General features: G+C 41.2%; 1 protein-coding gene across 2 annotated transcripts in view; it reads right to left on the bottom strand.

Moving 5' to 3' along the window:
• cyth3a (cytohesin 3a) overlaps window positions 1-14,718 on the bottom strand; it is a 42,619-nt gene that overhangs the window by 19,777 nt on the left and 8,124 nt on the right. Inside the window, exon 1 of one of the 2 annotated variants that reach the window (XM_066688884.1) lies at window positions 5,396-5,670. The exons of the other annotated variant lie outside the window; for it this stretch is intronic. Coding sequence (XP_066544981.1) covers window positions 5,396-5,456 — 61 coding nt within the window. The 5' untranslated portion in view covers window positions 5,457-5,670. Of the gene's footprint in view, window positions 1-5,395; window positions 5,671-14,718 lie in introns of those variants that run through there. 2 annotated transcript variants of the gene reach the window in all.

Genomic DNA, 14,718 nt, shown 5'->3' with positions numbered 1-14,718 from the left:
AGTTAGGAGGATAGAGATCAAAAGAGAGAGAGAGAGGGCAAGTGAGCCACGCTTCAGTAATTCATTATGCAGGGTTGTGGAATAGAGGCCTTTCTTTGCGTTGGCCATAGAGGGCGAAAGAAAAGGGTTGGCCATGCTTTCTAGAATTTTCCAGCGTATCCCGAGTATGAACTTTCTTATTTTCTTTCTTTTTTTTCCCCGCCTCTAAATTGAGGAATTACATAACAGCCCTAAGTCAATAGACATATGAGGGTGAGGAGCTCGATTTCCATCCAAGCAAGCTCGGGCATCTGGCCAGTAGGCCTGTAAAGGGCAGGGTGTCTGCCTGCAGCCCAGACAGGGGGACTGTTGGGTACTACACTGTAAAAGTGTAATGAGGGGAGCAGGACACATGCCAAAGCTGAGGCATTAGTGTAGCAGAAAAGGGAGTGCCCCCTCCCCCCCTGTATTCCTGGAGTGCTGAAGGAAGACAGGCTACCATGAGAAAGGTGGGTTGGAGGGTTTAATCCTGTACATGGAGAAGAAATTACAAAGCAAATATTCTAAACAATTTACTCACAAAGAATTCCCTTTTCATCCAAGTCATTTGTGTTGATTCACTAACTGGACTGTCTGACTGAAAGAGTTTTTCTTCTAGTTAATTTTCATGGTGCCTGAAGTCTTACCTACTCAAGCTCAGTGACATTCAGTGTAAAAAGGCCTATTTTACATATATAGATCAAACAGATTTATTTTAATTCCAGGATAGGAGAGTCTGCAATAGCAGTTAAAAAATCAACTTGGGTGTATATACACAGGAGTTTTATTCACAATCCACTTGAGAAAAATCTGAAGTGCTTAGTGTGTAACATCTAATAGCAATATTTTGTTTTGTTTTTCCAGAAAGAAGAAGGAAATAAAGACTAAAAACAGTCCAGGCCTGCAGGCCACAATAACAAAGTTGTTCCTTTGCTCACCGTTTCAAGGCATGCAAAGTGTGCACAGTGGCCAGCTTGTTCAAAGCAGACTGAGATTGCGATCTGTCAGATACCATTTTTGTTTCCACCTCCATGTGCTTAATAACACAGGCTGGGGAAAGGCCAGGGTCAGTCTGCTTTAAAGCTTTTCTTCGTGAGGACTGAAATATTCCACTACAATCCACACAGTGGAAAGTGTATGGAAACACAGACGCACACAGAGGCTGCTGTGTAGGGAAAGGAACTGGTAGCGCACTTTTAATCAACCTCCTAAGCGGTTTCAGTCTTGGATCTGTACTCCGGCTTTTGTCAGAGAGAAGAAAAATGTGTAATTGTTTCCTGCCATCCATCTGAAAGATCAACACTTCAGCATAAGCACCAATGGACTCTTGGTGCAGCACATACCAAGGTCAAAAGCATGGCTGTACTATCAGGGGCACAGAGCTTAGAAAACAGAAGGACTGGACTTGGGGACAGGAAGTGAGGTGTAAAATGAGACTGCAAAAAATACTCCCTTTGCTTTTGGGATTGCGGACCTTTCTTTTGATGATGCCCAGGAACAGCAACAGTCAAGCTTTAGCCAGGCACAGACACACTCCTCAGGTTTCACAGAGCTCCCGTCTGTGCCTTTGATGTTGAAAGTTTTGGCTTTTAAAATTCAGAAAAGTAAGCATGAGGTACCCTCTTTCATCCCCCTGTCAAATTCCCTCTGTCAATGTTGGAAGGCAAGCAGGTGGTAACAATGGTGCCTTAAACCACTATCAAGACAAACTTCAGGTCAACCATCAACCATCACTTCAGGTGGCAGATTTTGTCTCCTTCCACTATGAAGACAGGAGACAGCAGTTTTCCTACACCGTGGAACAAGTCTAATTTTATTTGTGTAAAACAGACTAAATTTGTTTACAACTTGCCACTCATGTATGTAGGATAACACACGATTAAAGACAGGTGCAGCTAATTAAACTCACAGTAAAGGATTTCCTGTTCAGTCAAGGGAGTCCTTCACTATAATGGAAAGGATGTAGACACTGATTAAATTGACACTGGGGTTAAACCTTTCAACAATAACAACCGCATTAACTTCCACCCAGTACAAGGCCTATGCAACCCATCAGTCACTGTGATACTTACTTTGCTTTAAAAACAGATGTATAAAACCCAAAAGTAAATACAGCACGACCTAACTTTACTGTAACTGTAATTTGTAGAATGTATATGTAAAAAATAAAAAAACAAAGATAACACCAAAGATAATCTAGTAGGGGGATAACGCAGGGTCACCCCACCTGGCGAGGGAGCCACAGCATAAAACGGGAGGATCACTTCACACACAATCTGGTACCGTGGCAACCAGGTTCTGCCCATTGACTCATGACGAAAAAAATAAGAAACGCCGCTTTCATGTCAGCTGCAGTGACAGGCCATATGCTGCTACATTTCATGGCACTGTGCTGGGTGTCCTGAATTGTTCCAGGCAAGGGGAGGGAAAAGATGCCTGGCAGGTGTTCAATAAGGAAGCATAATCTCACGGCACTGCTATCTCTGGTCTTCACAGCTTGAGAGGATTCTTTCTTCTGTTAGGCAACCTAGTCATAAAGACATTATTGCTCACAACACTGAATGGGTCTCAATATGATGTGCTGAAATATGCAGTGACCTATTGATCTATTCATCTCTCTCTCTCTCTCTCTCTCTCTCTCTCTCTCTCTCTCTCTCTCTTTCTCTCCCGGTCTCTCTCTCCCTCTCACTAGACGAGCAATATAGTGAAACCAAGAGTAAGTAAGAGTAAGTAAAAGAACATACCTACATTTTAGTTAAGTGATCACATTGTAGTGAAATTTGCAGTTTTATATATTTTTTTAAAAGAACAATGGGTGGCAATGCTAATTATTTGTTTAATTGTAACAACTTGGGGGGGAAAGTGTTAAACTCAGGATGTTCATTTTTGTTCCACATTGTTAAAGTCTTGTTAATTCCTACCAGACAGGCCTGTTACAGTGCTAACATTGTTTGCTGAATTCAGTATTTAATGACTTGGAAAATGCTACTACCACTTATTCGTGTGAAGTTAAATGGGATAGCATTATGACAGACCGCTAAAGGAAATAAATTCAGGCATTCTCTGCAGGTCAATAAGAGAATACAGTTTTCCCTCACACAATAACCCTGTGTGTGCGCTATAATGTATTATAATATCATGTTTGGGGAAAAAACTAAAATATCACACGCTCACAGAGAGTGGGTTAATGTTGTTTATCAATTTCATGGGAGTTTAACTATTTACTCACTTTGTATTGCGCTTATATTTTGTAAGTTGCCCTGGATAAGGGCATCTGCTAAGAAATAAATAACAAAAATAATATAAGAAGAAGCAGAAGAAGAAGATGCAGAAGAAGAAGAAGAAGAAGAAGAAGAAGAAGAAGAAGAAGAAGAAGAAGAAGAAGAACCATAGCTTAAACATTCCCGCTGGTGGAAAAAAATAAAAATAAATTGTAAATGGCTGTCTTGCCTTCAACAGAATATGATCCCAACTCAAACCAGTGTGTCTGAAATGGAAGGAATGTATTTGGACTAATTGCATCTTCTATGGTCTGCCGTTTCGACAGGAAAGGACACAGGCACAGAGGAAGAAGCCTTGATGCAAAAAACATTCAGTAGCTTAGACATAACCTTGAAAGAGAAAAAATTAAATGGAAATGGATGGAATCTCTCATGCTGCTGTCTACAGTGAGGAAGCCAGGAAAACAAAACCTCAATATCACATGGAAAACTTAATTCGACAGAAGTGCTGACGTTGACTGCTATCCATTGGGAAAGGGGAAGCTGGGCTCTACCTATTCCACAGGCAAAGGAAGTAACTGGGCCGCTTCAGCACAGTGCAGCACAATACCCATCGTCTGAGCCGAACCTGTCGTAGGACACACTAGCTCCCAGATTAGAAAATTTTCCAGGTTGATTTCCGTGCGCCATTTTAATTGTAGTTACTTAAAATAAACTCTACTGTTGCTGCATGAATACAGCTTCTTTTTATTTCTGTCTGTTAAAAGGTGGTAAAAGCGTTTTAATTATTTTAAACTTCCCAGAGTCTGCTTTCAGGTGCACTTAAAGGTGTTAAAGTCACATCATTAACTTGACCATTTTATTAGCAATTTCATATAAAATTCTAGCTGTGTTTCAATTTAATCTCTTTACAGGAGACCCCAGTAAAATATGCAATATAATGCTTATTTTTATAATAATAATAATAATAAAACCAGTCAATCTGGTAAGTTTTGTACGTGTGGTGTGAAAACGTGATACTCAGCTGTGAGTTTTGATTGCAAAACAAGGAAATATAAACGTGAAGCAATTCTGCTCCAGGGGAGAGGGGTGGGGGGAATAAGAATAAGAGAATGAGAAATTTACTCAGACAAAGTGAACCACTGACAGATAAGGGGGAAACATTTTCAACATTAATAATGTAAGAATTAAAAAAAAAAGCAGTTGTTGGTTATGTTAATATAATGAATTTGTTATATTAAAATGCCACACCTGTCACTTGCAGTTCTTTTAATTTCATAACACTTTGCAGAACAGGATCTGCACATAAAAATGAGTAAAAGCATGGACATCTTGTTGCTTTATTTAATTAATGGCTTCCCGATTGATTAGACATTGAAAGACACTGACTGTAGATGAGGAAAAGCCACACATCTAAAACAAATAAATTACAAACAAGGGGAAATCTGATGTACTCCTATCATTCCAAGTCACACAATAAAAAACTAAATAAAAAAGGGAATTGTTTCATTGGACAACCTTAACAAACCATTGCCTTCTAAATTATATCTTCATTATCTTACGCATTGTTTTGTTTCTTAAAAAGTATTTCAGCCTTTCAGTAGCTGCAGTATAACATTTCCGCCGAGAAGACAGTTAGGTTAAAACCTGTTTCAACAATAAATTCAACCTCTGAGGATTAAGGCTTAATTGTTCTGAAATGAAGCCACTGTTCTGATTCGTAACAGGCAGCACGGCTGGGCTGTGTTCTTGCTGAAAAGTGATTACTCACCACGCTCACATGATTAATCTGTTACTTGGAGATCTACCAGTAGGCAGTCACACAACTCCAATTAAACAACATCCATCATTACAGCAAGACAGACAGCAGCACGACTCGGTAAGCAGCACGATTTATGCTATGACAGTTATACAGTTGCCCCATTTATCCTACTGATACAGGCCTGATGCAGGGATCAGTTGACCCTCTGTGAACAACAGCAAACATCCAAGGAGCAGAGAGAGATATTCTCACAATATTCCCCACACCTTCCAAACATGTTTAGCATTTTACAGCAGGGATTTCACCGCAGTCAACTGCTTTTTTCTCAGTCACTGAGTAAGGTGACTCTCAGGCAGCCCATTATTGCAGTTTTCACAGTCAGTACAGTACCTACCCAGATGTCTTGGCGGCCTCCTCTCCCCACGGTGGTGTTCATACTTTTTGTCAGGCAGCATGGCACACTGTGTAGTCTGAAGTGATGTCAAAGAGCCGAATCAGGACAGAAACAATCTCTTTGCGCAGGTCTCTTTGAAGGTTCCTATTTCTCCAGCATTTTTATTCAGCTCACTTCCAAAGCTATGTGGTGTTAGCAGGTCAGTGAGTGGCGATCTTTAGCAGCCGCCTGATCGGCAGTGAATTGTTTATTGGTCTCTGAGAGAGCCGCCCATTTCCTTGACAACCCCCATCCAGAGCTCTAAGTGACCAGAGCGCCAGCAGTGTCGGTGCGTAGGTTTCTGTAAGGCAGGTGGAAATAATCCGCATTCCTTCCTGACAAACCTCTCGGACTGGTAGAACCAGCTTCCACATGGTGCTCTTTACTGTACTCCGAAAACCAGGAGGTTTACTCATCTTATCAGAGAGTGTAGTTTTTGAGGCAGCAATTTCAGATTCTCCCTTTTTGAACTGATGTGTAATCAGACACAATCAATGGTGTGCATTTCATTTGTTGTCAAGAATTCATACAAACAATAGTGCCTACCATTACTGTTTTGAAAAGGGCTGCCACCAGCTCATTGGCCTTTCTTTAGCAATACAAAGATGCACAATAACACTAAAGTACAGGTTTTCTCCTCAGGCACTCTGAAACTTTAATGAGCCTTTATTAAATATTTATGCAGTGCAGAACACTGTTGACTCAGGTGAACCTTTCTATAGAGTTTCAATCCTTCATCATCCCCCCCCCCACCCCAGCCAAGTGTTTTCTCATAAACACAGGACTCCACATAACTGGATCTGAATCAGGTGACTGGCTGATATGTCTGCTCCAAATTGTCAGTATTTGTTTTTAAGAATACAGAAAAATTTTAGATAAGAATTTACTTTTCCTGAACCTCTTAAAATCATAAAAACACAAGAGGAGATAGAGAGGTATGTGCATATTGTTAACCTAGATGTGTATATTGTTACCCTAAAAGCAGTGTGCTGTTAAGTTCCAAATGGACCATTTAAAATTCTTTGATTACCAATTGCTCCCATATTTTCACTTTACCATGTTTGGACTATGCACACTGATTTCTCATTAATCTTAAATGAAAGGATCTTCCAGTAATCTTTCTTTATAAATGAGCATTTTTAGGAAGTCAGTATTTATTTATTTATTTGACTAATATAGACTAGGGTGTGGATCAAGCTGCTACAATAAGATTCAACTGTGTCGCTTTTGTGATATAAAAAGGTTTGCCACTTTCTTTACCTAAGTAAGGGTCTAGGATTTAATCTCTTCTTCACAGAACCGTAAATATTGGCCTCATGTGCCAAGAGGCTCTTCAGTTGTCAGACAGCATTTTCTCATTATCACTGAATTGAAATGGAACACTTAAGAGAATATAAACAAAAAGCAGGAACCTTCATGATAGCATTATGATATCAAATATTGAATTGATGTGGTGGTTGTTCAGAGTGGTTGAACAAGACCACACATGACAAAACCCAAATAAATGGCGTCCTAAATATGAGCTGCAGTGGGGCAGAAGTGAGGCAGGCATAGCTAGGCTCTCAATCAACAGTGCATGTTATGTTGTGCATTTATCTTGCGTGGTTTACAATCTTTTAAAGCTAGTCACAATATCCTCTGGTCCAATTTTTCAGTTCCTCGGTTTTCCCGTCAAACTGCAAATATATATCTTATCAGGGAGGCTTGCCATAAAACAGGTTCACATTCAAAGTATATTTCTGCTTCAGTAGGTACGATGAAAAGGGTGTCTGTTTCTGTTTAGTGCTCAGGGAATTTGGCCGTTTTCTTTTCTTCACTTTTTTAACAAAAGCGAGTTCTCATCGTATCAATCACATCAATTAGTAGTACAAAGCACAGTTTGCTACACATTCCACACGGCACAGAGAAAGACTTAGGAAGTCTTTCTTCATTTCTATTTTGCTTTTATTCTGTGCACACGTATATTCTACAAATGGAAAAGGCCCTGACTCTAATGCAAATTCATGTTTAATATATTTTCTTCTAAGCTGAAATGATAAAACAGTTCCCTCAAGGAAGGAGGGGGAGAGTATGCAAGTCTGCTAATGCGATCCTTCGAAAATATTTCCATTTATTTATGACACCGGACCGAACAATGTGTCTCACAAATATATGTCCTTATCAATCAACCAATTAACCAATTACACTAGAAAACTAGTTTTATTAAAATTAATAGTACATTTCCACATTGGCATATATATTTGCATTTGGACTGTATTACTTTGTGTCACCAAATAGGTTGTTCACTTTGCATGCCTACAACATGAATATTCCCAACACTGTGGGACCTGGATTACACTACCATTGTCAGCAATGCGAATCTAAGCTATCACATCTGCCCTCGGAGCACTAATTAACGAACCACAGACTAAGACCAGAATAAAACCGTAATCAGAAAAATCTGGTAGGAAATGCCGATTTAAAGCCGATTTGATTAAATTCCTGACAGCTGTCAATAAACTCCGAAAACCCCAAGCCAGTCCTGGTGGCCCTGTGATTACTCTGGCCACTGTGACAGAACAGTATGGAATCGGACAGCATTACGAATCAGCCTTCCATATGAGTAGACGCTTAAGAGTGAAATTTAAGATATCTACTGATGCATTAAGATTTACTATGGCAATATGAAAGGCAGGGAATGATCTTCTTTCATTTTTCAATTAATTGCAAGTTAGACGTAAATCAAGGTTATCTCGGTGTTGGGTTTAACGGCCACCATGAGAGCACTCATCGGCTAGTTCCTGAGGTGTTTGGGGTATGTCTCTGATCCCTTTGTCAGCATACATCAGACTTCGTTATATGACTGCTCAGTTTATAGTAAAGTGGAATCTTAAAAACGCGCACCAGTGCATGACTGCCAAATACTGATACAGTACAGTAGTACTATGTAACAGTATAGACTTTTATACAGTAGGCTACTAGCATGTGTGAATCAAATACCACTCGTATTTGACATGGTATATTTTTAAACCCTCCCATTCATGGATGCCCTTATTTTATTTATTAAAACACTGCTTTTTTGGGAAGCCAGGCCTGTTCCGATGTGTTAGTTCTACGAATCGTCAGAAGGGTGGCAGAACTGCTGCATGCTCACCAGACAAAGCCAAGGCAAAACAATAACAGGGGTGCCACTGTGTATGCTAAAAAAACTAAAACATAAACGTCAATAAATGACATTTCCGCTGGTCGAGGCAGGGAGAGAGCGTCAGCAAAGAAGTAAACAAATAAGTATCGTCAGAAATACTGGCAGACGCAGGTCAAAAAAGTAGCCCACGTCTCGCACTGCCCAGAAAAACGAGGCCAAAAGGCAGAGGCGGCGTGGCGGTCAGGTTTCTGGCGCTGCCCTGCACAGGCTGCATATTTGAGGTCTGGGGGAAAGATTGCAGGCAAACAAACAGCCGCAGTAAGGAGACTAGAGCAGGACACTTTTTGGCACAGGAGTCAGGACATTAATAAAGGCCGGCAAATTAGATCATGCTCGGGCAGTTGCACTCCCCTTGCAGTCTTATCAGACTCATTCAGGAAATTAGTTTAGTGTCTTAGTCCAACTGTCTGATATATGGAGAAGAAAAAAATAAATACGTGAGCAAGAGGAATGACATGAGTGTTTATATTGGCCTTAATGTAGACACACTCGGCATCTGGAAAAAGAGCAGGAGCATCCAAGTGCGGGCCAGGATTCAAGGTCCAAAGGCCTCCCAAGTTGAACTACAGGATGCATAACAAGCGAATGCAAAGAAAGTGTGCTTTTGGATTTGCAACAGCGCTAATTGTTTGCTCAGTGGTGTGTTTTTTCATCTGTACACTAGTTAGTCAATGGAGATAATCCTGCAGGAGCAGATACTTCAAGATGAAAAGAGAGAAGTGACACAAAGCATTAGATCATCTCTCCCCGTCTCCGTCTCTCCCCGACAAGTCATGCCTCATTACACAGTTGTTAGACCTATGATTCGCAGCTGGCAGCACTGATTACTGCTGTTGATTTGTGTGAGGACAAGCGGGGTGGGGAGGGGGGGTAGTTGTGTGAGGGGCGTTTGTTGGTGATGGTTGGAACACAAAAAAAAACAGGAAGACATAAATTAAAAATGAATTTGAGCCTCTTTCCCTATTACAAAAAGGTGCCCAAACAATCAAGGGTAACCAAAGGATTTTTCTGTTCTACAAAGGAATGAGATAAGACTGGAGCAAGACATGGTACACCTCTCTGCATCAGCGCTCATTTTGGTACTGACTTCTGACGGCACTGACTACTGAAGTTCACTATGTTGTGGAAACGTAGTAAGGAAATGTGTGAGAAGATAGTTCTCCATAAAGGTGTGATAAACCTCACTAAATAAATTATAAATAATGAGCAGCCTGAGGTGTCTTCGCACAAGGTGGAAAGATGTTCTAAATCAGGAGATGCATTTTACTCAGCACAGAACTGTTATTATTATCTTTTAAAAGAACAGGACAGTATAGAGAAGTAGAAATCTAGACCTCTTCATTCCAGCACGTTAGAGTTCCCACCCAGTTAATAAAGTGACTCTCAGTAAGTCAACTCCACCACAGAAAACCATTTGTCACAGTACCCTGCTACCTCAGTCTGCCCCACAAGCTTGCATGATGTAAGAAGGCTCTAATTCAACCAGCAAAGATCGCTGCGTTTGGATTGGCAATGTTGTTAAGGAAACATAACGAGGCTCCAAAATGAGCAGCTCACATGCTGAAACGAACACTTTGGAAAATGGGTTGGTGCTGCAGGGTGTCAGGGAAAATGTGATGGGTTTAGAAAGGAGGGCGCTGGAAAATGGGCATCACAGAGCAGGGTGGAGGCATGGGAGCAGACACTGAGACTAGTGACTTTAAACACGCACATCCACACCCACTCACACACACATACGTACATACACACACCCTCACACATATATACACACCCACACACACAAACTCAAAATATGGCTCCCTGTAGGGGAAAAAAACACATTCCTGGTGCTGTTGTTCAAAGGAGTTTAGAGAGTGTGAACACTGTGAGACAAATGAGAAAGCTTTTCGAAACAGCATTTCCTGACACAAATCTAAAATGCAACACACATGGTCAGACTTAATGGTACACTTAATAAGAAAAGGCCATAGAAAATGTCCAGGATCTGAAACTCACCGACTCCAGCCAGCTCTGCTTGCAGCCTCTGTGCTGCCCACACACCCTCATCACCAGACAGAAAGTCCTCCCGTTACAATTGTGGCAGGTGGCTCAAACAAACACAGGCCACACACACAAGACCCACATGGGTGTTGCCTGACCTTTCAGTTTGACCTCTCGTGCTGCACTCTTTGTTGTTGGAGGTGGCACCCGAGGAGGTCATGTTTTCTCAGTGTTTACAGTATAAACCCTTCACACGGGATCCTGGACCTTCAGTCAGACAAATTTAGAGCTCCAATGTCTCCACCAGACACAATTAGAAATGTGGAGCAGTTCAGGGATGGACACAAGCTGCTTATCTCACTGCAGTGCGATCCTCTCCGGATTTGAGCACATGCAAGCCTGTGTACAATTAGTTTTTGGTTATATTTTACATGATTTCAACAGCGCATGCTGGTCTTTGCAAAATAATGGGTCAATTAAAGTAGTAAGCACCTAGTACTGCAACCTCAGAAGAGTGTGCTACTCAACAGGATTCTTACTTCCACAGTCCAAATACCAATACTGATAAGGAGATGGAGGGTAGAAAGTAATAATTTGTGGATGACATAACTCTAAGATGGGTGATAAACCGAAATGCTCTCAGCCCATTAAGTCACGTTCAATTTGCTTGGCAGAGAGGAGAAATATTGAACTAAGACATTGATTCTTGTCGAAGAAAACCTTCAGGAGAACGCACCTCATAGAATGAATGTAATACATTTCTTCCCCCCACTGTTTGATGATCTGATGTGCATATGGCACAGTAAACACACACACACACACACACACACACATACATTCTGTGATATTCTTAGCAGCGCATACCGTAGTAACAAACCACTCAGTCACAAAATGTGCTCACTCTGGGAGCTGGGGTATTGGAATTAATCTGCAGTGCATGTAAGACTTGCACTTTGAAAGAGAGAGGAAGGATTTCAACAATCAGTTGGTGGGGTCTGCCATGCAAGTAAGAATCCTCATCCGTGGGTCTCCAGTAATATATAACAAAATAGTCCTTCTGCGTTGATCCATTTTTTTTTTTGCACTTGGTACCAGTGCTGAAGGGATTTGTCTGCAGATGGCAAGCACACAATAATGGGTCACATGTCAGTGGCCCACTTGTTCAGTGGCGCTGTATGACAAAAGGCAAAAGCCAGTTATCCAGTCACCTCACTAATGCCATGCACTCTGAGAGGTTTGCTGTCACGGACGTTGCTCGCACTGTCCTCAAATGATAATGCAAAGCTTCCACTAATGCTGGCTGTTTTTTCCATCCAGCCTTGTTAGCAAACGCATAAACTGATAACCAAGATACAGAATCATTTTATTTTTTATTTTTCACTAGACCCAAATCACATAGTATACCTGTCATTAGCTGATATGTTAATTTAAAACCAGAGGTATAGGGGGTGTTCCAAGTTTTTATGAGGGGGTGTATGTCTTTTGTTCTTAAAAAGTGATACCAACACACAGTTCCAAGTAGCAACTGAGCAAGTGACCTGCAGCATCTGACCCATAATCTGTTGTCCTAAATACTGTGAACTGCTGATTCCACCCAATTTCCTGCGAGCCAGGAAACAAATCCGAGCACATCAACCAGCTGGCTTTAATCCATCCGCACACACCCACAGTGATACAGACCGCAATCCCGTTCAGCCGAAGGAAGTGCTGAGAGAGCGAGCGTATACACAGCTGTGGAGGGGCACTTACCACTAACCTAGTTCAGGGTTGTATATAGAGATGCTGTCAGTATATCGGTCTAGCTCCTCAATTTACATTCAGGTCTTCTAATGTTCTGGAGCCATGCTAATCAGCTGGCAATAGTGCTTTGGGTCCCAAGACTGCAACACACAACCTACCGTGCTCTTTTACAGTAAATTCCAACAACAAGAAAGGATGAAATATACATCTGTATTTGTATTTGTGTGAGTGTATCTGTGTATTCAGAGATTGTATTTAGCCTTTGAACCAATTCAAGCAGATCTTCAATGCAAAACAGTAACAATAATAACAAACAGAAGAAACACACACACACACACATCATTAAGAAAGAACTATACTTTTTCTGTTGGGTTTCTTTGTGCGTCTCCCCCTTTTTCCCCTTAAAGGTTGGTTTCTGGGACTACAAGTTCCTTGTTAGTGAAATAATTTGTCAAGAGAAGCTACAGCTAAGCTTCTAAAAAAAAAATGAAGATATGGTGCAGGCTTCCTGAATTTGAATGATCTGAAGAAGAACCAGGGCTTAATGGGTGACTCCAAAGGTTACAAATCCGACAGCAACATAGGCTTTTTAATGATGTCATCCGTTTGATGGATACGGACATTTCGTGGCTGGGAACTTCAAGGAGCCTACCGCCCTGATCTATTGTAGGCCGTGCTGTGAGCTTAACTCCACAAGCCCCGTATTCCAGGCATTACAGGTCATCTTATTAAGCTCAGGTTGGAGTTAATGAGCTGAAAATAATACCTGGTGAATGCCAAACAAGAGCGTAATTACAGTCCTAATTCAAAGCCGGTCTGACCTGCACATGGAAACATGGATTGTTATGTTTCTATGGGTCCAAAGGATTAATGCACAGGGATGTGAGGGGTGTCATAATTAAAGTCAAATTCAAGACTTGCGCTTTTATTCCTGTAATTGATGAAGTGGCTCACTACTATGTAGATTTATTATTGGATCAAACACAGACCTTTTATTGTGGTGGGTTACAGGGTTTTATATTGAACCACTCCAACTTCAAAGCCTCAGACTTGCTGTATTTCTGATTTCTAAGAATCAGCCTACAGGATATTCTTTATGGTTTCCAGCTAAAACTGCCTGGGAATATGTGCATATAAATAAAAAGGGAAAGGAAACAGTGCTTATTCTGAAAAATGGCCGGTACTGAATGTCCCAGTAATAAGGATACACCTATTTCCTGCAGCTTCAGCAGGTTTAACAATCCCAGATCTGTTGCATAACTGTTCCAGCCCTGCCCTTTTCCTCTCCTCTTTTTTTCCTTTCCTTTGCGAGAACCTGCACCAAATAGACGTGTGCACAGTACTGGGCCCCTTGAACTGTGGATGTGAAAAACACTGGCAGCGCTTTTGGTTGGCTCTGAACTTTTCACCGCAGGTCTTGATACTCCAGGCAATAGCTCGCATTCTTAATTTTTTCCTTTTAGGAGAATAAAAAAAAATAAAAAAATGTAAATGTGTATTTGTCAAACGTCTCCCAAGCCTTAAACTGTTCACTAAAATCTGTTTTCATTTAAATGCAACTCCAAAGTACTATGCGTTACTGCATATTTAAAGCAAATGGAATTCATCTGGTATGCATTCTGCGCAACATGTCAGGTCACAAACACACATGCATGTGTAAGCAAGCATCTGACTTTCTGCAGGCCGAAGCCTTGCAGCTTGGCATGGATGCATCTGCCAGTTGAGAAAACATGCATCTCTGCTCAGTTTCAGATTCACACTGCAGCTTACTTACCCCCGTCTGAGGACAAAGGAACAACACGAACAACAGCAACGAAAAACAAATTACATCTTCGAAAGCCTCCACATGGTTTCCCACAAATGAATTCCATGTGCAGTGTTCAGACAAGAAAAAGCACCGAGTCATTTCTGAGCAGCGTGCAGACTCCCCTCTGGGCAGACCATGTCTGGACTGGGATGTTGCTTGTTGCCTGCATTTCGCTGTGCCGTCGAGATGGAGAGTAACAGCTCAGTCTCAGGGTGCAACGCAGGTCACTCCCTCAGCCATGGCTTCCATACGCAGCCTGTCTCTCGCTGCACATTTGGAGCTTCAGCCAGAGGTGGATGTCATGGATATTAAAAGAGTATATTAAAGTATATATTAAAATAGTATATACACTTTTAATATGGTTTACTGTAGTTTTACAGTGTTCTGCTTTGGTTACTGCATGTTTTCACTGTGCTTTGCTGCACTAGCACATGGGAATACCATGATAAATGTTTCTAGGGCTTCTTTACTGTGGTAGACCCTATTCATGTTTTATTCAAGTGCCGCAAAGCAAAGACTGTTAAAACCAAAGAAGAAAAGCATCATAAAACTATGGTACAACCACATTAACAC

The sequence above is a fragment of the Amia ocellicauda genome, chromosome 17, assembly GCF_036373705.1.
Source record: "Amia ocellicauda isolate fAmiCal2 chromosome 17, fAmiCal2.hap1, whole genome shotgun sequence".
Taxonomy (NCBI): Eukaryota; Metazoa; Chordata; class Actinopteri; order Amiiformes; family Amiidae; genus Amia; species Amia ocellicauda.
Note: the sequence above shows the minus strand (reverse complement) of the source record. Positions and strands in the feature narration are given on the sequence as shown.